This window comes from Staurois parvus, unplaced genomic scaffold, assembly GCF_062004578.1.
Source record: "Staurois parvus isolate SC_StPar_1 unplaced genomic scaffold, SC_StPar_1.0 ptg000988l, whole genome shotgun sequence".
In the NCBI taxonomy this organism is placed as follows: domain Eukaryota; kingdom Metazoa; phylum Chordata; class Amphibia; order Anura; family Ranidae; genus Staurois; species Staurois parvus.
In genome coordinates this window covers 4,610,430-4,632,959 of record NW_028318784.1, presented here as the reverse complement: position 1 = coordinate 4,632,959, position 22,530 = coordinate 4,610,430, and the positions used below count along the sequence as shown (strand labels likewise).

General features: G+C 40.7%; 1 protein-coding gene across 1 annotated transcript in view; it reads right to left on the bottom strand.

Annotated features, from left to right (window-relative positions):
* TMPRSS15 (transmembrane serine protease 15) overlaps positions 1-22,530 on the bottom strand; it is a 450,422-nt gene that overhangs the window by 17,215 nt on the left and 410,677 nt on the right. Inside the window, exon 24 of the mRNA XM_089657394.1 lies at positions 571-666. Within this exon, the coding sequence (XP_089513520.1) occupies positions 571-666 (96 nt within the window). The remainder of the gene's footprint in view (positions 1-570; positions 667-22,530) is intronic.

Here is a 22,530-nt window from a genome sequence, read left to right as displayed (position 1 = left end):
TTGACATATTTTTTAAGAGCTAACCAGCTGCCTTTTGTAGTGGCTACTTCCCCTATGCATTACTAAAGTTTTCTAAGAAAAATGAACAAAAATTAAAGGGAAAAGTGTATTTTGCCTTATCACCAACAATAGCAAGGCATTAGCAGTCTTTGAAGACCACTCAAACACTTTTCAGTGTGATCACTTTAAAACATGTCTGGAAGCTCCTGTTAATTGGTTAACACGCCATATCATTTGGTTAACACGTCATGTCCTGTCATATCAACAACTTCCACATTCTCATTGACATTTTACATTTTGAGTTAGAATAAAGGGACAGATTCAGAAGGAATCAGAACTGATTCAGGAGGAAGGAATCAGAACTTTTCAGATGGCAGAATTGCGTAGCAGGTTATTTTCTAGACTTAGCTCCTAGAATCAGCTGCCTTTCTTATAGTAATTCTCCCCAAAAGCTGGTGCAGGAGAGTGGGCTGTATACATTGTAGGATGGTCAAAGATGATACAGACATTTAGGTAAAGTTTAGTATTGCTCTGGCATGATATAGCAGTAATACAATATTTATAACGTACCTTGACTTTGGGTTCGTCCCCACCCAGCAATGGAACAATTCAGCCCAGTTGGGAAATCTTGCAGGCTGTCTGGTAAACACACAGGCTGTATGTAATCTGGTAACAGACAGGTAAAAAGGTTAATATGTGATATTACTTGTACAACATGTTATATAGCATTTATAACCTGGATTTTTATGCATTTATGTATTTTGAACTATAGCTGTTACTAATGAAGCTAGGGCTGATTTTTGTGAGGTCAGAGACTGAGAGGTCACTTTTTTCTATGTCTTAAAGCAGAAAAAAGTACATGAGATTTTTTTGGCTGCTAAAGAATTTGTTTTGCCATTCTTGTGATTCCCAAACCATTTGTATGGTGAGTTTTTTTTCCATACCCAACAAAATCATAGAATTTCAGTTGTACCAAAGGTAGTCCACACCACCCACAAATTATGCTGCTAACTGTTTATTGCTAAATTCTAGGCATGGTTCTTTTGCACAATAACATTAGTCCAGTTTGGATCAGTGTAAGTATACATATGCCATACTAGTGGGATTCTTGTGGAAACATTATATTACTGAAGGAGTCACTGCTACTACAGAGATTACCATTGGCTTATGGATCCCTGTGTGGTGGCCGCCCAGTTGCATAGTGAACACAAAGGGTTGCTCACTAGGCATGACCGATCATTTACAGAATGCCCTACATTTTTCTCAATGAATGCAAAGTGTTCTCTTATTGGATGAGGTGGGGATTATGACATCACTGCCCTGCCTCTCCACCTCATCCAATCACAAAAAACCTTGCATGAGCTTCCTGTAATTAAGACCAGTCACTGCAGTTCTGTTTCCTTGTGCAGTGTTACTGGTCTTGTCTCCACACCCTCCTTTAGTTTTCTGTAGTGGGTGAGGCCTATTACGTCTATCTCAGTCTCTGCTGTCTGCACAGGCTTTGTGTACCAGAGTGATTATGTCACTGCTATTTTTACAAGGTAATATCTGGATTTACAAAGGCATGTGGTGCAAACAAAGTGGATTTATAATCATTGAGGTTATTAAGAAAGATATTTAAATAAAATGTTGTGCCCAGAGTGCTGCTTTAAAACATATCTGGAAATTAAAGGTTTCACACTGTAAGGTTTCACATGTATGATGCTAAGGGATATGTTTAATTAACGCCCTATTAGTGTGTAAAACAGGATGTGATCATGATAAACATGAATACCGTGTCATGCTCATATTTATAGATGAGTGTGATGTATCCAACACAAACACCATCCCCAACCCCCCAAACAAAGACAGTTGTGTTTGATGCATACTGTGTATAAGAAGCCTAAAACACTTCTACTGTGATATTAAAATTGGCATAATAAATATTCTCAGGTTTATTTTATTAAAAAATTGCAAACTGTGACAGTTTTGCACTGGCCAATTCTTTTTTTAAGTTTTTAATTTATTGGGGAAGCGTTTCTGTTTTTTTTTTTCTGTTAAGTTTTTACAGGTATTTATGTTTTGTTACTTTTCTCTATGACACCCTTGGGGGAGATTTTCCCTCATTTCTTGTTCTGGTGACACCCGTACACAGAATGGGTGGGCATTGTCATCAGTACAAGTAGGCAGGGACGGTAATAAAAACCACTGTCAGAAGTAGACGTGCATGCTGGAAATTTTTGTTTTGTTTTATTTTGGATGCATTTGTTCATTAAAGAATTTTGTTTCATCATATTCGCTATGTTGACCCAATTCATTTTCAGAATTCGTTTTGTATCTTTAGCATTTAATTTGTATATTTGTTGCTAGCTCAACCCAACAAGGCATGAGCTGACTGGACAATATCGACTAGCATCATGTGCATCCAAATTAGCAAATGGAATGGGAGCCATACATTTTCTGAATCCGAATTATTGGAAGAATTTGAAAATTGAATTCTTCTCCTAATGGGCTCAAACTACTATTGCATCATGTGACATTACCCAAATAAAACAAATGCATTTGTTAATTTTGTTAGAACATTTTTTTAATTTATTGTTATTCGATTCTGTGTCCATTTGGAGATTCGGATACATCTGAATCTCCGAAAATGAAATTTTCATCCTACAAACAAATGAAAACGAAACAAATCACACATCTATTCAGAAGTTCTAAACCTTTCCCAATCTACTAAAAAGTTTTTTTTTGTTTGTGTTCTTGTTTCTTGTTGGAAAACCTTTCTATCAGTTCATTTTTTGAGGAAGATCAAAGAAAAATCTCTCCAACAGGGACACAGAAAGCAAAAACACCTTACAGATTCTCTAGCCCTTTTGGGTTAAGAATTGGACTTTAATTGGACTTTAATCTCTATGCAATTCCAGAAAAATAAAATTTTTGGGATCCATGCCCTAGGAAGCAAGTACAAAACATGAAACAATGGGCACTTGTGTGGATGCTTCTTCTCCTCAGAATGCCACAGCTGTGTGGTGGAAAGGATGGCATAGATAGCTCACCTTCTGCTAATTGTATTAACATACACTCAATCAAACTGACAAAAGGAAGACCAAAATTAATACAGGAAACACAGCCCTGTGCACACTTTTGAGTCTCCATCCGTTTTTTGTGACTCTTACCAGTCTAACACAGTTCTATTTGCTGGTAGATTAGTTTGAGTACTTCTTTTGCTAACCTGATTGTAATGCAAGAAAAGTATTCACAAACACAAGACTGAAGCATCAAAAGAGGTAAGCTTCAAAAAGTGTCCTTCTCAGGGGTGAACAAAATAAAAAAATCACTAACCTGTAACAAAAAAGTGGTATTATACATGCCCTTTGGGCCATTTGCTACAAATTTGCTCTTCAGTAGAGATTACACCCATTAACACTGGATATGCAATAGAGTGTGGTTCCTCCAAGCGGTTATTACTTAACAATTGTGTCTTGCAGTCACTAAGTATTCTCACGAGGACCCACCATGGCCAGCAGGGTAACCCCTGCTCATTCAGCCAGTGTAGTCTACTCAGATCAGTGCTGTGAGTTCTGAAGTTTCAGAAAAGGGACAATTCCATAGATTAGTGTCTTTTTCCTTTTGTTATTTATTTATTACAGGTACTTATATAGCGCCATCAATTTACGCAGCGCTTTACATATATATTGTACATTCACATCAGTCTCTAACCCTCAAGGGGCATACAATCTAAGGTCCCTAACTTACATTCATACATATACTAAAGACAATTTAGACAGGAGCCAATTAACCTACCAGCATGTCTTTGGAGAGTGGGAGAAAACTGAAGTACCCGGAGGAAACCCATGCAGGCACAGGGAGAACATGCAAACTCTAGGCAGGTGGTGCCGTGGTTGGGATTTGAACCAGCGATCCTAGTGCTGCCAGGCGGAAGTGCTAACCATTTAGCCACTGTGCTGCCTGCATGTTGATACCCCAATGAGAACACTTTAAAGTCATCAATAAAATTAAAAAATGCTTACATTTTAAATACTGTATGCCCACCATTTGTGGTCAGCAAGATTGATATTTTACATGTTTCTGTTACTAAATTAACCTTAATCACTTTTTTTCTAGCCATTAGTATATTACTAGCTATTGTTTAGTGGCTGCTTTTTATTTTAAACACTCTAGTGCAGTTTTTTTACTTTTATGTTTTCTATTTTAGGTTATGTCTGTGATTGAAGATCAGAAATAGAGAGTTCAGCTGGAAGCAGTAGGGACAGGATTGAGAGATTGAGGCTTCATGCACACTAGGTTAAAAAATGCCAGTGCTCTTGACAGAAAAAAAAACTAATTTTGAGCATTTTTTGTACTTGTGTTTAGGAGTGTTTAAGAGCGTTTAGCTTTTTTTTCTGCTAGAAAAACTCTCAAAAACACAGTATCCAAAATGTTTTTTCTGCATCTACATGCTAAGCTTAAAAAATACCTATTGACTACGTAATGTGCATGGACACATAGGATAACATTGGTTGCTTCTACAGTCCAGTGTGCATGGGGCCTAAGGGTTAACTTGCTGCAAGTCATGCATGTGAAATACATCAAGCTTGAAAAGTATACAGATTTTCCTGAGAAGCTCCCCAATACACTTTTTGCTTGTTATCACTGAAGGACAAAAAGGTATTTTTTTATATATGAGGACTGATGTGAACCACACCACATCCCTGATAGAGTGAACAGAGAAATGATTCATTATAGCTAATGAGACTTTAAGGGTGCCAACTAACCAAAACACATAAATTACTTAAAAGATACTTTATGACATGTCTCATTCAATTAAATCTTATGAAAGTAAAATATTTTGGATTAAATGTATGCTTAAAGTACATCCCGTTCACAGTAAGTACATAACATAACCTGTATCAATTGACATAAACAACTGAATGTAATTGATAATGAGAGTATAAAAAGTAGCTTCTTTGATCTTTCGCAATCAGCTTCTTCAGCAAGAGATACTATATGACAAAGACACATATTACACCCACTTAATATGAATGCATGGTACCAATGATCCTTCGACAGCTCTTTGGTCTTCACCATAGTGGAGTTTGGAGTGTGACTGTTTGAGGTTGTGGACAGGTGTCTTTTATACTGATAACAAGTTCAAACAGGTGCCATTGATACAGGTAATGAGTGCAGGACAGAGGAGCCTCTTAAAGAAGAAGGTACAGGTCTGTGAGAGCCATAAATCTTGCTTGTTTGTAGGTGACCAAATACTTATTTTCCACCAAAATTTGCAAATAAATTCTTTCCAAATCAGCCAATGTGATTGTCTGGATTTTTTTTCTCATTTTGTCTCTCATAGTTGAGGTCTACCTATGATGCCAATTACAGGCCTCTCTCATCTTTTTAAGTGGGAGAACTTGCACAATTGGTGGCTGACTAAATACTTTTTTGCCCCACTGTAAGAACCTCTTTATGCAACTTACTCTGGGTTTCCTTTCCAGGCTTTCACTTGTCTGATTTTAAAAAGGGAGTACTTTGCCCTTCTTATCTCCTCCTGTGGTCCTCTTCTGTCCCCAACTGTGTATTGGTTGCAGCCACTCTAGTCCTATGAGCATTGATGTCGTGCATTCATATAAAGTGGATGCGCGGCCGGCTCTGGGATGGACGCATTCTAACATAAGCTCCGTCCACCCTCTAGCTGTCAGCACGGCTCACGACGACTCCAAGGCTCCTAACTCACCCCGCTGGGTCACATCAGAGGGCAGAACCGAAACACTGCAATTCCGTGCCACAGAAAGGCTCCAGGACAGCCAGGGAAGCTTACTATCTTCTTCCCTGCTGTCACATCACAGATCCAAGATGGCGCCGGCGGCTCCTTAAATGGCCACACCACCTGTCACAGCCTGCATGACAGACCATATGAGAAGCACAACAAAGCCCAGCAGCTGGATCCCAGGCTCAGAACCTCTCTTTACCCAGGGGACCCTGGTGAGTCTTCTCCCCCTCTGTCACCCACCACCAGCAGTCCAGCCAAATCCAGGCCCAGACTGGACACAGACCCCCTGACTAATACTCAGCTACAGCCTCAACCTCTCCTCACGCAGTTATTACCTCACACTGCTACGCCATCTCTGATAGATTCCTTCCCTGCCACCGACCAACCTATCACCGAAATAAGCATGAAGAATATATCTTTACGTCAAACTATCCACAGCGACGTTACCACGTCAATCTCCCAAATTTCAAATGTGATACAACAACAAGACCACCGACTGCATCATATTGAAAATAAAATGGGAGAAATGGTCATAGCGCATAATGACCTGATAGACGCACACACAGACCACAACACGGAGAGTGAAAAAATAAACCTCAAATTAGCGGATTTAGAAGACCGATCCAGTTGCAACAATATTAAGTTCAGGGGTATACCTGAAAATATTACTAATGACGCATTGATCCCCTACATCCTTCAATACATGAAACTTCTCATGCCATCACTCTCGGATATAGAGATAGCCATCGATCGTGCTCACAGGATACCCATACCTTCTTTCCTCCCAGCTTCAATCCCCAGAGATGTTCTGACATGCATCCATTTTTATCACACAAAAGAAATATGAATGGCGGCAGCGAGGAATCCACCCCCACTCCCGCCATCACACGCAAACATCAAGCTTTTCGCCGATCTGTCAAAAGCTACATTACTCAATCACAAAAAGCTGATTACTATAACTAAAGCACTTAGGAACCACGGAATAGGCTACCAAATGGGACTTCCTCACAAAATTGACGGTTAAACACCACGGTGCAATCTTTACAATAAAAACCATAGAAGCGGGTATGGACCTCCTGAAGACCTGGAATATAATACCTACGGAACCACAACAATCCACCTCAGCTAATACACAACAAATGGATGCGGAATGGTCCTAAAACATAAAGCCCTCAATCTATCTACACCACTATGCCTTGAGCATTATAATTTTACAGCCTCAAGCTAGCGAACGGCCCTTTACCAAGCATTTGCATGTTACAAAAGTTTTTTCGGTATGACCTAGTTTACGGTCGATACTTGTTCACACCCCCCAGTTTTTCAGTAGCAAGATTCGCTACTCTTTAGCAAGTTTTTCTTACCCATCCTTGCCTCCCTCCTTTCCTGCACCACCAGTCAACTGATCAACTCCATTGTTCTGAAAATCTCACTTCAACAAGGAAAACATTACCCAGTCCAATGACAGACCCAAAAATGCACCATCCAATCCCCAGAAAGATACCATCATCAATGACCACGGCCTCTACAACTCTCTTAACAACTACGAAAACAACCATCCTACTCAATCAAACCATGTACTAGCCAACAAAATGGTTAAGATATCCTCACTTAATGTACATGGACTCAACTCCCCCTTCAAAAGATCGCTGCTCCAAAAAGAATCACGCTCACTTCACGCTGATGTACTCCTCCTACAAGAAACCCATTTCGCATCAACCAAGACCCCCAAGTTCCATATACATGGATACTCCCACCTATACATGGCAACAAACCCCCGCAAAAAAATTCATTACAGCCATAAAGCCATTATTAAAAGTCATTACAGCCATAAAGGACTCTCTCCAATTCCTACACATTTCTGAAACAGCAGACCCTCAAGGTCGATATCACATCCTGATCTGCAAAATCAACAACATTCCCTAAACACTGGTGTACGGTCCCAACAGCAATCAAATTCAATTCTATAACAAACTCCAATCAACTATCTCCTCTCAGAAGCAAGGTAGACTTATTACGGGCGGAGACATCAACATTATTGGAAATCCTCTTCTGGACTCCTCCACCAACAGACTCCCCTCTAAACATAACTTCAATCGCTTTTTGCATGACCATGATCTTTACGATATCTGGCACTGCCAACATGGCACAGAGAAGGACTACACATATTACTCCATTTCTCTTCTTTCATACTCAGGAATTGACTTCTTTGTCACAGATAAATGGACTCTTCAACACGTGACATCCTCCAACATCGGAATTATATCCTGGTCAGATCACGCTCCAATCAACATAACCTTAGACAGCAACCAACATTCTCCAATCCCTCGTCTCTGGAGACTGAACTCAGCGATATTGAACAACCCTGATGATAAGAAACATTTGCTAGAAGCACACAATTTATTTTTTGAATGCAACGATACTTCTGATATTTCTATAACCACATTATGGGACACTTACAAAGCATACATGAGAGATATCCTCATACAATTAAACTCCCGCATCACTAAACAGCAAACACAACAAATTGACCAACTCCTGACTTCCATAAGTCAAAAAGAAGACATTAACAAAAAAAATCCAAATCCCTCCACTGCTGCGGCCCTAGCCGCAGATAGAACTAAACTCTGAACCCTTCTACTTTATAAATACGATCTTAATCTATTAAAAACCAAATCCAAATTTTACTCCTTAGGCAATAAAGCTAACTCCTTTTTAACAAAATTAATCAAACAACGACACCTTAAATCTAAAATCTCCTCAATCCAACACCCAACTACCCTTACATCTCTTACAAACCCGCAAGATATAGCTAATGCATTTGCAACGTACTATCAGAAACTTTATAATCTTAATTCGGACCTAAACACAACACAACCGTCAATTGGTTCCATACAAAAATTTCGAAGCGCTGCGAAACTCCCCCAACTTACCCCTTCACAACTCGCATCTATATCTACACCTATATCTCCTTCGGAGATAGAAAAAATCATCAAAACTTTACCTCATAATAAATCCCCAGGAAATGATGGTTTCCCCAACGAATTCTACAAAACTTTTGCCCCTGACCTTTCACCATACCTGACCAAGTTATTTAATCACGCCTCCTCTATAGGAGAATTCCCCAAAGAAATGCTACAATCAGGGGCGGACTGACAACTCATGGGGCCCCCGGGCAATAGGGCATCATGGGGCCCCTGTGTCCTTGCCCAAACTCAAAAAAGCCTACGAAAAACATACCAGGGGCATCTCATGGGGCCCCCTATTGACCCCGGGTCCTCGGGCAGTGCCGGAGTTTCCAAATGGTCAGTCCGCCCCAAGCTACAATCTATTATCACCACTATCCCTAAACCGGGTAAAGACTTTAAAATGGTCCAAAACTATAGGCCTATCTCATTACTTAACACAGATATAAAACTCTATGCTAAAATAATAGCCAAAAGACTCCTTGAATACTTCCCCATCCTAATACACCCGGACCAAGTAGGATTTATCCCTGGACGCCAAGCCCCAGATGCAACTAGACGACTTATATCTCATATCCACAATTTAGAAACCACCAAACAATCCTCCTTATTACTATCCCTAGATGCAGAAAAAGCAATTGACCGCATACATTGGCACTTTATGCAACAAACATTACAAAAATTTGGGATCACAGGATGGATGCTATCAGCTATTCTCTCACTATACTCCAACCCATCAGCTCGAGTTCTAACAGATGGCACACTCTCAGACTCATTCGACATTTCAAACAGCACTAGACAGGGATGTCCTCTATTTCCCATAATATTTACCCTACTCATTGAACAGTTAGCAGCAATACTTAGAGATGACCCCACATTTACAGGAATCACACATATGAAAACGGAACATAAAATCAGCTTATTCGCAGATGACATTATACTAATGATAACTAACCCACACAAATCTCTACAGACAATCCGCTCACATCTTCAACACTATGCAGAAGTATCCTACTATAAACTTAATGAAACCAAATCCACCATCCTTAACCTCCATACACCGATCCAGGCCCAAACAATGCTTGCCAAACAATTCCCCTTCTCATGGGAACAACACAATATCCCTTATCTAGGAATTAAACTCACTGCTACGACAGACCAATTATATTCTACAAACCATAAATCTCTACTTGATAACATACCAAAAGAACTCACTAACCTCCGCACAGAATCACTATCCAAAATGGGACGAGTAGCAACCTTAAAAATGTATATACTACCCAAAATCCTCTACATATTCCGTACACTCCCCATCCCCATTCCCAATACTTTCTTCACTAAATTACAAGCAACCTTTTCCAAATTTCTATGGAACTCTAAGAAACCTAGACGCACCACAAATTTATTAATACGCCCTACATCCAGGGGAGGAGCAGGTCTACCACATCTAAAGTCGTATTATATTGCCTCTCTTATCGACCAACTTTATTTCTGGTGGAATCCAACTAAAGAAAAATCGTGGTCCTTCATGGAAACAGTTTTTCTCTTTCCTCTCACACCACGTAACCTACTCCTCCTCCCACAAATACCTCCACCCAAACCACTACTTAAACACCCATGTATCAAGGCCTCCCTTCAAACATGGTATGATATCCAATCGTCTAACTCTTTAGAAACCAAACTAGTACATTCCCCACTCAATACGCTACTTCTAACTACATCCTCTCTAAACCTCCAACAATGGGACAATTGTGGCATAACTCGTATACAAGACCTATACACAGACCATGCACTAAATACTTTTTCGACTCTACAAAAGAAATTTAACCTTCCCAACACTGAATACTTCACCTACTTGAGAATAACCCATTCTCTACAAACAGTAAAAATCCCGCTCCTTTCAAAAATCCTCTCTACCGCATACAATTTTTTCAACAAAGCAAAATACCCAAAAAAGGCATCTAAATTTTTTACGCGCACACAACAAATATACAATTTACCCTACACACTACATCCCTAACCAATTGGGAAAAAATTTTATCGCACCCAATAACACCACAGAATTGGGAAAAAACCTTTAAAATTACATACAAAGGATCCAAATGCAGTTCACATTAGGAATCTTACATGAAAATCTTACACCAATGGTACTTAACACCCACCTAACTCTCACTATACTATCCACAGCATTCCCACACTTGTTGGAGACTTTGTGGTGAACCAGGATCCACATTCTACATATTATGGATGTGTAAATCACTCAAATCCTATTGGAATAAGATCTTTCAATTGATCTCAACAATTACGGGAACTTCAGTAAATGCAAACCCTGCCTTAGCCCTTCTCCACATTGGAATAGCTGACTTTCCAAAAGACTCTCGTACCGTCATTATCCACACCTTGGCAGCTGCCAACATTAATATTACCAAACTATGGAACACCACTTAAACTCCCTCTATCAATTAATTACTGACAGACCTCAATTTCCAATGTGACATGGAAAGAAGATCAGCCCTGAATAACTCCACATATCATTCATTCAAATTTCAATGGTCCCGTTGGCTACAAAACCCAAACTGCTCTGTAAACTCCTGATACATCATTCTTTTGTCTAACATTTAGACCCCTATCCCTAGACTGGTGCACTTTCTTTTTTTTTCCTTCCCCTCCCCCTTCTTCCTCCCCATCACTACTTGCATTCCTTCCCCCCCCCCCCCCACATTGTAACCTGCTCACCGTAACACGGTTCAGATTTAGTATAACATACCTCTCATGACTATGCATCATAACTGTTTACAATCCCCAGCCAATTGGTGGGGATTCTACAGCAAAATAATATGTATTGTTAAGCCTACTATGAACCATATTGAATTACTCTGTTATGCCAAAACCCTTTAATAAAAAATATTGAACTATAAAGTGGAAGGAATATATCCTTGTCAAGTAGTATTTCTTCCTGAAGAAGTTGGTAAAGAAAGGTGTTGTAGAAACTACTTGTTATACTCGTTATCAACTACATTTAGTGGTTAACTGATACAGGTTATGCTATATATTTACTATATGAGGGATGCACTGTAAGCATCCATTTACCCAAAAAAACGTTGAATATCATAAGGTTTTTTTTTTTTTTTATGTAAAGGTGTGCACAGAATTTAATAAAAGGTAGACTTGATACAATGTTTTGAGTAGTCACAGGTACATACACAGTCGGTTTAAAGACCATACATAAGAAAGGTAAGACAATGCTTAAACAAGGTAAGGCAATTGATATCTGCTAACTGTAAACCATACTGGTATCTTGTCATATAGATGAAGAAAGAAGCCTGCACACTGAATTCCATAAGTTTATAAGTGAATAATACATATTAAAATAAAGTATCGTATATACAAATTATGTTTCCTGATTGGCTGGTACCTTTAAACTCCCATTATTTATAATGAATCCTTTTTATGTTCACTGAAGGACAAATACTGATTATGTAAAGTATTTATATAAACTGATTTAGACCAATATAAGCAGCTTATTACATCCACACATACATATAGCTGACTTTCATGCTGCTATGACAGAAATAATTCTCTGCCACTTTCAGCCATGCAGTAAGCCTCACTGTCTTCATCAATCATAAAGTCAATTTGCCATGCATGCTGTCGGTCACTCAGTAGGGAACATTTTTTTCTTCTTTTAAGAAAAAATATATTATCTATACAGTATATATATGAACCCTGTAAAAGTCCAAAATGTAAATGCATATAAAACAGCAGTGTTGAATTGTGCACATTGCTAGTGCAGCAGATTTTTAGAAGTGTGTTATTTTCTTGCCGTCGATGACTTTTTGTGCTGGATATGAGCTATAATTAAAAATCACAATTGGGTCTATTGTCTGTTATCAGAAGATTTACTGCTCTGATTGATATGTTCTGCTGCTGCACACTGCCACTAAAAGCCATAAAATGTATTATATATAGTATACAGTTACATAGTTAGTCAAGTTGAAAAAAAAGCCACAAGCTCACCTGGTTCAACCAACAGAAAAAGCTAATTAATAGAAAAAGTCCATATACAGAAACCTTTACACACAATTAATTTAGAGGAAGGCAAAAAACCCCTATACAGCATGGTACAATTTGCTTCAGCCTTGAATGTAATCGGATATCCCCTGGATCAACAATCTCTGGTGTTTACACCTATAAATGTTAATATCCAGGTATATTATGTGCATTTAGGAATGCATCCAGCTATTTTATAAAACAATCTGCTGAGTCTGCCAAACCAGTTCCAAATGGAGTCTATTCCACATTTTTACAGCACATTTCTTTTAGTAATAGTTAAATGCACAATACTCCAAGCAAAGGGAAAGTCACAATTCAGCAACAGTGGAACAGATACTCAAGGGGTCAAACAAGCAAAGAGTCACTAGGATCCCACATCCAAGTCTATTTTCACAATGTCCTTATACTTGTAATACTTGTATGCCTCCATCCAATATCATCCAAATCTCCAGGCCATATACTCAGTGAGTTCCCTTGTTTTGGCTCCAACTACTTCCAGTAAATAAGTCCCCCAGCTCTCAAAGAGCTAGGACCTTGATGAACTCTTGCAGATTTCAGCTACACTGCCCAAGAACTGCTGAAGACCTCCAGGATGGAATATTCTCCTTCTGGACAAGAACCCTGCTACTCCAGATCTGAAACTATTAATGCACTCCTCAGCCACCTACTGGGGATCATCTTACCAGGGATTGGCTCATATCACATAAATATTCAAGCCAACTCACTACCTCTTTCAGCCCACTATATTGTAGAATCCACTAGAAGGCGAGGGAAGCAGTTTAGCCTGCAACCATTGAAACCCAGAAAGCCATAAACTATCACACACCACTTCCATGATTACAGAGGAGGTAAAGAACTAAATTTACCTGAGCCCCTCTAGCAATCTATTCTCGGAGGGTGCTACATGTGTTTTTGCACATGTTTAACCACTTCCCGTCCACCAGCCCGTAGTGTACTGTGGCAGAGCAGCAGCTACAGCAAAGTGATGTAACCGTATGTCGCTCTGACTGTACTAACACGGGGGTGCTGTGTTTCTCCTGTTCCGTTGTCCCGATCCTGTCCCATTCCCCTGGTCACGCTGCCCCTCACCTGTCCCTCTGCACTCCTCCTGACCCACTGCCCCTCACCTATCTGTCAGGGATCGCGGCGTCCTGTCGGCCAGCGCAAGCGCGCTGGCAACGGCTCACGCCGGGATACAAGCACTAGGTCCCGGCGAGCCGCGGATGACAGGACGCCACGCATGCGCAGTGGGAGCCGGGGGGCGCGCCTCGGGCGACCAATGACAGCCCGGGGGCGTGTCCTGGGCGGCCAATGACAGTGCAGGGCGCGATATTTAAAGATGCCCTGCACTGTCACTGATTGCCGCAAGGTCTTCTGAGTTCCTGTATCCTGTAGCTGAGTTTTTGATCCTGATTGACCCTGACTACTCTACTCTCTCCTGCATTTTTGACCCGGATTGTCCTGACTACTCTACTCTCTCCCATCCTGACCCCCGGCTTGTTAAACTGACTTCTCCTGCTGACCCTGCGAGTGACCTGACGATTCTCCGCCTGCCGATTCTGTACCACGCCTCTCCCACGGGACCACTGCTCGCAATCTATCCTGCTGGGCCCTGCCGTCCTCCTCACATCTGGCTCTTCCGGTACCAATACATCCCCAGAGGTTCCCCCTGCCACTGGTGGGCCTGCTCAGAGGTCGTGACCTGGTCCTGGTCTGTTTCAAGTCCATCCCCACCATCAGGGGCCCTGGTGAAAGCACAGACCGGGACTTAGACTCCATGCTTTGGGCAGGTCTGTCAAGTGGGCAGCCAGCAGCACCACCTGGCGGATCATAACACTATCCCTCTGCGCTCCTCCTGTCCCACTGCCCCAATACACCAATGATGGGATTCTATTCCTCCCACTGATACCAATGATGGGACACTTCCTCCCACTGACACCAAAGATGGGGAACTATTCCTCCCACTGACACTAATAATGGGGAACTATTCATCCCACTGACACCAATGATGGGGCACTATTCCTCCCACTGATACCAATGATGGAGCACTACTCCTTTCACTGGTACCAATGATGGGACCCTATTCCTTCCAATGACACCAATGATGGGGCACTTCCTCCCACTGACACCAGTGATGGGACACTATTCCTCCTACTGATACCATTGATGGGGCACTATTCCTTCCACTGATACCAATGATGGGACACTATTCCTCCCACTGACACCAATGATGGGGCACTATTCCTCCCCCTGACACTAATGATGGGGCACTTCCAGTGGGAGAGGAGGAGCGCAGTGGGACAGGTGAGGTGCAGAGGAACAGGAGGAGCGCAGTCGGACAGGAGTACCGCAGTGGGACAGGAGGAGCGCAGTGGGACAGGAGGAGCGCAGTGAGACAGGTGAGGGGCAGTGGGACAGGAGGAGCGCAGTGGGACAGGTGAAGGAGCACAAAGGGACAGGAGGAGCGCAGAAGGATAGGTGAGGGGCAGTGGGACAGGAGGAGTGCAGAGGGATAGGTGGGGGGCAGCGTGACAGGGGGCATGGGACAGCATCGGGGCAGCTGGACAGGGGGAGTGCAGAGGGGCAGGTGAGGGGCAGCTGGACAGGAGGAGTGCAGAGGGACAGGTGAGGGGCAGCTGGACAGAAGGAGCGCAGAGGGAGAGGTGGGGGGCAGTGGGGACAGATGGGGGGTAGTGGAACAATGTGGGGGACAGGAGGGGGGAAGTGGAACAGGTGGGGGGCAGTGTATCGGGGGGGACAGTGAGACAGGAGTGGGGAAGCACCAGTCCTCCAAGCACTTACCTGTCCAGCAGCGGCTCCTCCAGATGGTGTCAGCATCACTCCAGGATGGCTGCCTGTGTCCCTTCTCCCCCAGAATCTCCGGCGGCAAAAGAGCGGGCGGCTCCTCCCACCCTGACCTTGTCCTCTTCTGCTTCCTCCTTCGCTGGCACCTTCCTGCACATCCCGTGGTAGCCGGTACACTGACAGTGGGCCCCGCCCTTCACGCGCTTCGAGCGTGCACCGCTGATCCGCCCACCACTCCGCTCTCTTCTGCAGCCGGTCCCTTGGCCCAGATGACCCTCCTTGCTGTACCCTCATCCTTTGCCGCCCTGCCCCTGTCCCTTTCCCACGGAAGTCTCTCTTCCGTGGGAAAGGGGGGGCGGCGGAGGTATCGCTGTGAATGTAAGATCAAGGACAGTAATTCTAGCACTACACCTCCTGTGTAAGTATAAATTGGTGACCTGTAAAGGCTGTTAAAGCATCGCCTATCGATAATAAAAATGTATGTACTTTGTTGCCATTGCACAGGCATGCACAATTTTAAAGAATGTCATGTTGGTATCTATTTACTCAGTTTAACATCATCTCTTATATTTTATCAAACAATTGGGCAATATATTGTGTTTTTGTGCATTAAAATTCTAAAAAGTGTATTTTTCCCAAAAGATTTGTGTTTGAAAAATCGCTGCACAAATACTGTATGACGTAAAAAATTTCAACACCCCCCATTTTATTCTCTAGGGCCTCTGCTTTAAAAATATATAATGTTTTGGGGTTAAAAGTAATTTTTTAGCAAAAAAACAGTTTTTTCATGTGACCAAAAAGTGTCAGAAAAGGCTTGATCTTCAAGAGTGAATGATATGTAGCATAAGCTTTTAATGGCCCTGAAATGCCAGGATAGTAGAAGCAAACCCTCCAAATGACCCCTTTTTGGAAAGTAGACACTCCAAGCTATTTGCTAAGAGGCATGGTGATTTGCAGATCTCATTTGTTGCCACATGTTTTTGGAAAACGAAGAAAACAAAAAACAATTATTTTTTCTTTTCTTTTTTTCTTTTTCAAAACCCTGTGACAAAAATGATATCTGTAAAATACTCACCATGCATCTTAGCAAACTCCTTGGGGTGCCTAGTTTCCAAAAATGGGTCATTTGGATGGGTGTTTGTACTATTCTGGCATTTTAGAGCCTCCAAAGCTGTGATAGATAGTGAAGAAGTGATACGAGGAAATATGCTCTTTGAAAGCCTGGAGGTGGTCATTGGATTTTGGGGGCTTGTGTGTAGCTAGGCTGCCAAAAAGTCTCTCACATGTGGTATCTCCATACTTGGAAGAAGTAGCAGAATGTGTTTTGGGGTGTTATTCCACAGATACCCATGGTGTGGGTGAGCAATATATCATTAATCAGTTGCCGCCCGGCCTATAGCCAGATGGTGGCCAGGCAAACACCTCGTCCCTCCAGGTGGACACAATATGGCGTCCTTTCCGGAGCGCATATTGCGCAACAATTGTACACAATGGATGGCTTCCTTTCATGCGATCCATTGTATACAAGTGTGTCTAGCTGTGAATGGTGACAGCGATCACATGCACAAGCTGGGCCAATCACAGCCCAGCTGTGTCATGTGATTATCCATGGCCAAATCACAGCTATCACAACAAAAAAAACCCTGAATGAATCGATTTCATTCAGGTAAATGCTTGCTTACAGCAAAGTAATCATTTGCTATAAGCAAATTATGTAAAAAAAAAAAAAACAATACTGATCACTTCCCCAAAGTAGTACAATGTTACTATGGTAACATTATACTACTTTGGTCATAGTGAAATATGAAAAACAAAATCTTAAAAAAACAGAAAAAATTTAATAAAAAATATAAAATAAAAAACAAATTATTTTTTTTTTCATACTGTCACCAGTCAGTGTCCCTGTGATCAGTGCCATGCCAGTTATATGATGACGCTGTACTGCACTCGTGACATTATGTAAAACAAATAGTGAAAATCATTTTTTTAATTTCTTTATTTTCCGAAAAATTATGACTAAAAAATTACAACTTCAAAAAACTCACCATGCCTGTTATGAAATACGTCGGACTGTCTACTTTGCAAAAAGGGGTCATTTGGGGGATATCTGTACTGTTCTAACATTCTTGGACCTCAAGAAATTAAATTGGCTGTCAGTACTTCAGGATTGATCAATATTCAGATCTATACCATAGTTTGTGAACTCTATAACTTTCCTACAGACTAAATCATAAATACTAATTTGGGTTATTTTCACCAAAGACATGTAGCAGAATACATCTTGGCCTAAATTTATGAAGAACAATTATTTATTTGCAAACTTTTCTAACAGAAAAACAGAAAAACATGTTTTATTTTCAAAATTTTTGGTTTTTGTGTTAATTTAGCAAAAAATAAAAACCCCAGTGGTGATTAAATACCACCAAAAGAAAGCTCTAGTTGTGGGAAGAAAATGATAAAATTTTAGTTTGGGTACAGTGTTGTATGACCGCGCAATTTTCATTCAAAATGCGAGAGCGCTGAAACCTGAAAATTGGCCTGGGCAGGAAGGGGGTAAAAGTGCCCTGTGTGGAAGTGGTTAAAGTGACAACTACGTGTAAAAAAAAAAATGGTCATATTCAAAAAATTTGTGGCAAAAAATAAAATGTTCCATGGACTCAACATGCCTCTGAAAAATCCTTGGGGTGTCTACCTTTTCCAAAAAGGGGTCATTTGGGGGTGTTTGTACTGCCCTGGCATTTTAGCACCTCAAGAAATGTGATAGGCAGTCAGAAAGTAAAAACCTAAATAAATTCCAATATATATACCATAGTTTGTAGATGCTATAACTTTCACACAAACCAATTAATAAATATGTATTGAGATTTTGTTTACCAAAGACATGTATCAGAAAACATCTTAGCCTGAATTTTTTTATTGGATATTTTTTATAACCAAAAGTGAAAACTATTTTTTTTTTAATGTGCTGTCTTTGTTTGTTTATAGCACAAAAATTAAAAACCACAGAGGTGATCAAATACCACCTAAAGAAAGCTTTGTTTGTGTGAAAAAAGGACATAAATTTAGTTTGGGTACAGCATTGCACGACCGTGCAATTACCAGTTAAACTAGCGCAGTGCCAAACAGCAGGAAAAAAGGCCTGGTCAAGAAGGGGGGTAAATCCTCTGGAGGGTAAGTGGTTAAAGCAGCCTATTCATTTCAATGAAAATCTCATATAAGAAGTGCATAACCACCTTTTTAAAATCATGTCACACCAAAGAGCATGTTGCATTTGGACATGTTTTGGTGTACATGTCAGCAAGGTGCATTGGGGTGTCATTAGGAATTCTTTGCTCTGCCATTCACCTGCAAAAACAAAGTATACTTTCTTTATTTGTTGCATAAATATGTAAGATTTTGTGTGCATTTCTGCAATGCACAAATGTGAATCTAACCTAAAGAATACAGATCAGCATTTGTGTTTTTATATCTGTCTGGAGTTCACCTCTAAGTTATGTGGTGAAGAGGCACAATTGGCACTTATGTAGATATGGTTTTCTAATAATTTAGTGTTTATTTTCAATCAAGTTTATGTTGTAGAGGGTTTTTTTTTAATAAATGATATTATTTTTCCCTATTTTGTCTTTGTTCTCCATTTGTACAGTTAAACAAAGCCTTCTTGCATAAAATCACAACCCTATGCCGTTAAAAATAAAAGGCTTTCAAATCATGCTTGTCCACTAGTCTAGCACATTGTACAGGAGTAGGAGTTATTAGCATGCGTAGACTCAGAAAGTTGGCTAAAATAGTAGTAAAGTTCTTTGCTAAGACCTGTCAAATAGAAATATCTTTCATGACCTCCTGACACCATAAATAGCATATATATCGAGCAGCAAAATGAATTCCAGCTTCATGCAGTGCAGCAGACATAAACCAGCCTCCACAAAACAATTTGAAGGTCTATGGATTTTTTTTCAGCATGGCCTGTGAACTATTCTGATTCAGTATTTTGGAACTGCAATCTGCTTCATAGCTAGACATGGCTTCTCTTCTAAAACACAAAGACTTATTTAATAAGACCATAAGCAATGTACAAAGTGCAGCAACCCATAGCAAGCAACCAAATGTCTCAAGTTTAACTGCTTTGAAGAGATGAAAAGTGTAATCTAAAGGTGTTTGTTGCTTAAATTATACCAACTTTGTGGTGCCATGTTAAACAGTTAATGTAGGCAACAGAGGAAGTCATCCCTTGAACTGCAAAATGTTTCCAAGTGTTGGCATACATGTAACATAACCTAGTGACATGACCTGCAGTTCCCTGTATGTCTCTGTGTGAGGATAGCAGGGAGCCTGCAATAGATTGGACAGGATGTACCTGGCCTCAACATGCACATGGCCAGTGGTATCATTAGAGGTGTTTTTTGGTCTGGACAAATTCCTGTAGTTTTTTTCTTTAACCACTTCCAGTCCGGGCACTTTTACCCCCTTCCTGTCCAGGCCAATTTTCAGTTTTCAGTGCTATCACATGACTTTGAATGACAATTGCGCGGTCATGCGACACTGTACCCATATTAATTTTTTAGAATTGTTTTGAGACAGATAAAGCTTTATTTTGGTGGTATTTATTCACCACTGGGATTTTTATTTATTTTGCTATGTAAATTAAAAAGTCCAAAAATTTAAAAAAAAAAAGTGTTTTTCTTATAAAATTTTGCAAAAAAATAATATTTCATCATAAATCTTGGCCAAAATTTATTCCGTTATATTTTCAGTAAAAAAAAAATAACCCAATTTAGTTTATAACCAAAAATTATAATTTTTAAACTTTTTTTATATATTATTTTTTATTTATAATTTTTTTTCTACATACTGTCATCCTAGCAGTACAGTGTCACCATGGTGACACTGTACTACTTGTGGGGGGTGAAGATTTTTTTTTTTTTACACTGATTGCTTTTACACCCATAAAGGCTGTAAAAGCAATAATTTCTCCTTCTCTCTGGCTGCATTCTTGCAGCTATTGAGAAATACTGTGTGAGCTGTGATCAGTCACAGCTTGTCACATGGTACAAGGCTATTGTGAATAGCCTTGTACCATGTGATCTCTGTGATCATTCACAGATTTCACACGTAGTAAGCAATGATGTCACAAGTGACATCTTGCTTACTACTCTGCATGTGATCACATGATCTGGATCTCGTACAGAGGTCCCTTCCGACGATTGGTGTTCCACTGTGTCTAGAGGACACAGCGGGCACCAGATCGCGGGGCTGCACGCCATTTATGAACGGCCACCCGACCCTGCACTGCCACTGTCCGGCCATTTATATACAACGGCCAGACGGGAGGTGGTTAAAGCTGAGGTTTAGCTAAACAAAAAACAGCTTTAGTTACATAACTTACCTGTAATGAAGTACAGTATATCTTACATTGTACAGGCAGTTGGATCTTGAAGAAATCTTCACTGCAGGGATGCCCTGTCTACTTCTTGGCTCTTCACTTTCAGCTCTGAAATGGTTCTTTAGACAGAACAGCAGCACAGATGGTCTAATAGAGACACATCCCCTCCTTTCTCCTTTCTCCTTTCATTGTTTACACTTCATATCACACAATCTGTGAATTGGGGCTAGAATCCTGTGACTGATCAGACTCTCCCTTATTCACAGATCATGTTATCAGCAGTGAAATCAATGAAAGAACTTTTTTCACTGGAGGAGGAGGAAGGAGGGGGGCTTGTCACCATTAGACCTTCTGTATTGCTGTTCCGCCTAAAGAACCAAAGGTGTTAACCGTTGTTGTGCTGAAAGTTCAGAGACATGAAGAGGACTTGTATCCCTACAGTAAAGATTTCTCCAGGATTTAACTGCCTGCAGAATCTGGGAAACACTTCATTACAGGTTGGTGATGTGACTAGAGATTTTTTGTAGGTAAACTTCAGCTTAAAAAAAACAGAAGTTCTGGACCAGCAATTTACATTCCAAGCTTATAGTATTTGATTAAGATTTATTATTTTCAATCCTTATTCTGCAAGCATTAGTAAATAGATAGGAAAGTACATTATTATTATTATATTTACGAATGTAAAGCTTTTTTTTTTTACATTTCTTCAGTTACTTAAGGGTTTCCAGCCAGGCCAGGCAAAATATGTTATACATCCCAGGAGTCTTCAGAAGGCAAGGAGGAACTTTCTTAGCAAGCCTCACTGGGAGTGACTAGGGTTGGTGTCACCTGGTGCGATAAAACATGGTGCTCCCCCCCCTAATTGGGCTCTTTCCTGTCTAGCCTGCCACAGTGTCCTGCAGGGTAGGTTAGACCGGTAGTAGTAGTGTAGATGTTCTGCAAAGTGCTCCATGTAAATGTGGAAATTCACTTTGAACTCCACCTTATTTTAGTTGCTCCCTATAGGTATTAGATGTGCAGAAAATAAGGTGGGAGCACATCTAACACCTAGGTGACGTAAGGAAATTAGATGGAGTTGGAAGTAAACCATGCCATTACCCTGACAGATTGGCATTTAGGAAATTAAAACAGGCAGTGAGGAAATGTTATATCATCTTCTCACTGCCCATCAAATGCCTCTGTAATGTGACCTAAGCATTGATCACTTTTCAGTGAAGTGACAGGTGCCTGCTGCAAATGTGAACACCCCTTTTGGTTCACACTGGTGAACTGGCAGTGTACTTGCGGTTTTCTTGCATGTTACCCCCCGTTATAGCCGCAGTTTCATAGACTTTTTACGTTGGACGTTTTTGCAGGGTTTCCTGAACGCACCAATGATCCAGCATGCAGGACGTTTGGTATGCTTTCAGAAGATCCAGAAAAAATGTGCAACTTAATAGAACTCTATTCTCTAAAGCATGGAGACATGGATGGATATACAAGTCTATTTGAATATTAAAAATGAATTAAATAGTGGTTTTGGTTTTTGGTGCTCAGATGCAGTGCAGTTCCACTTTTAAGCCTCGGATTCACACTCTAACCAG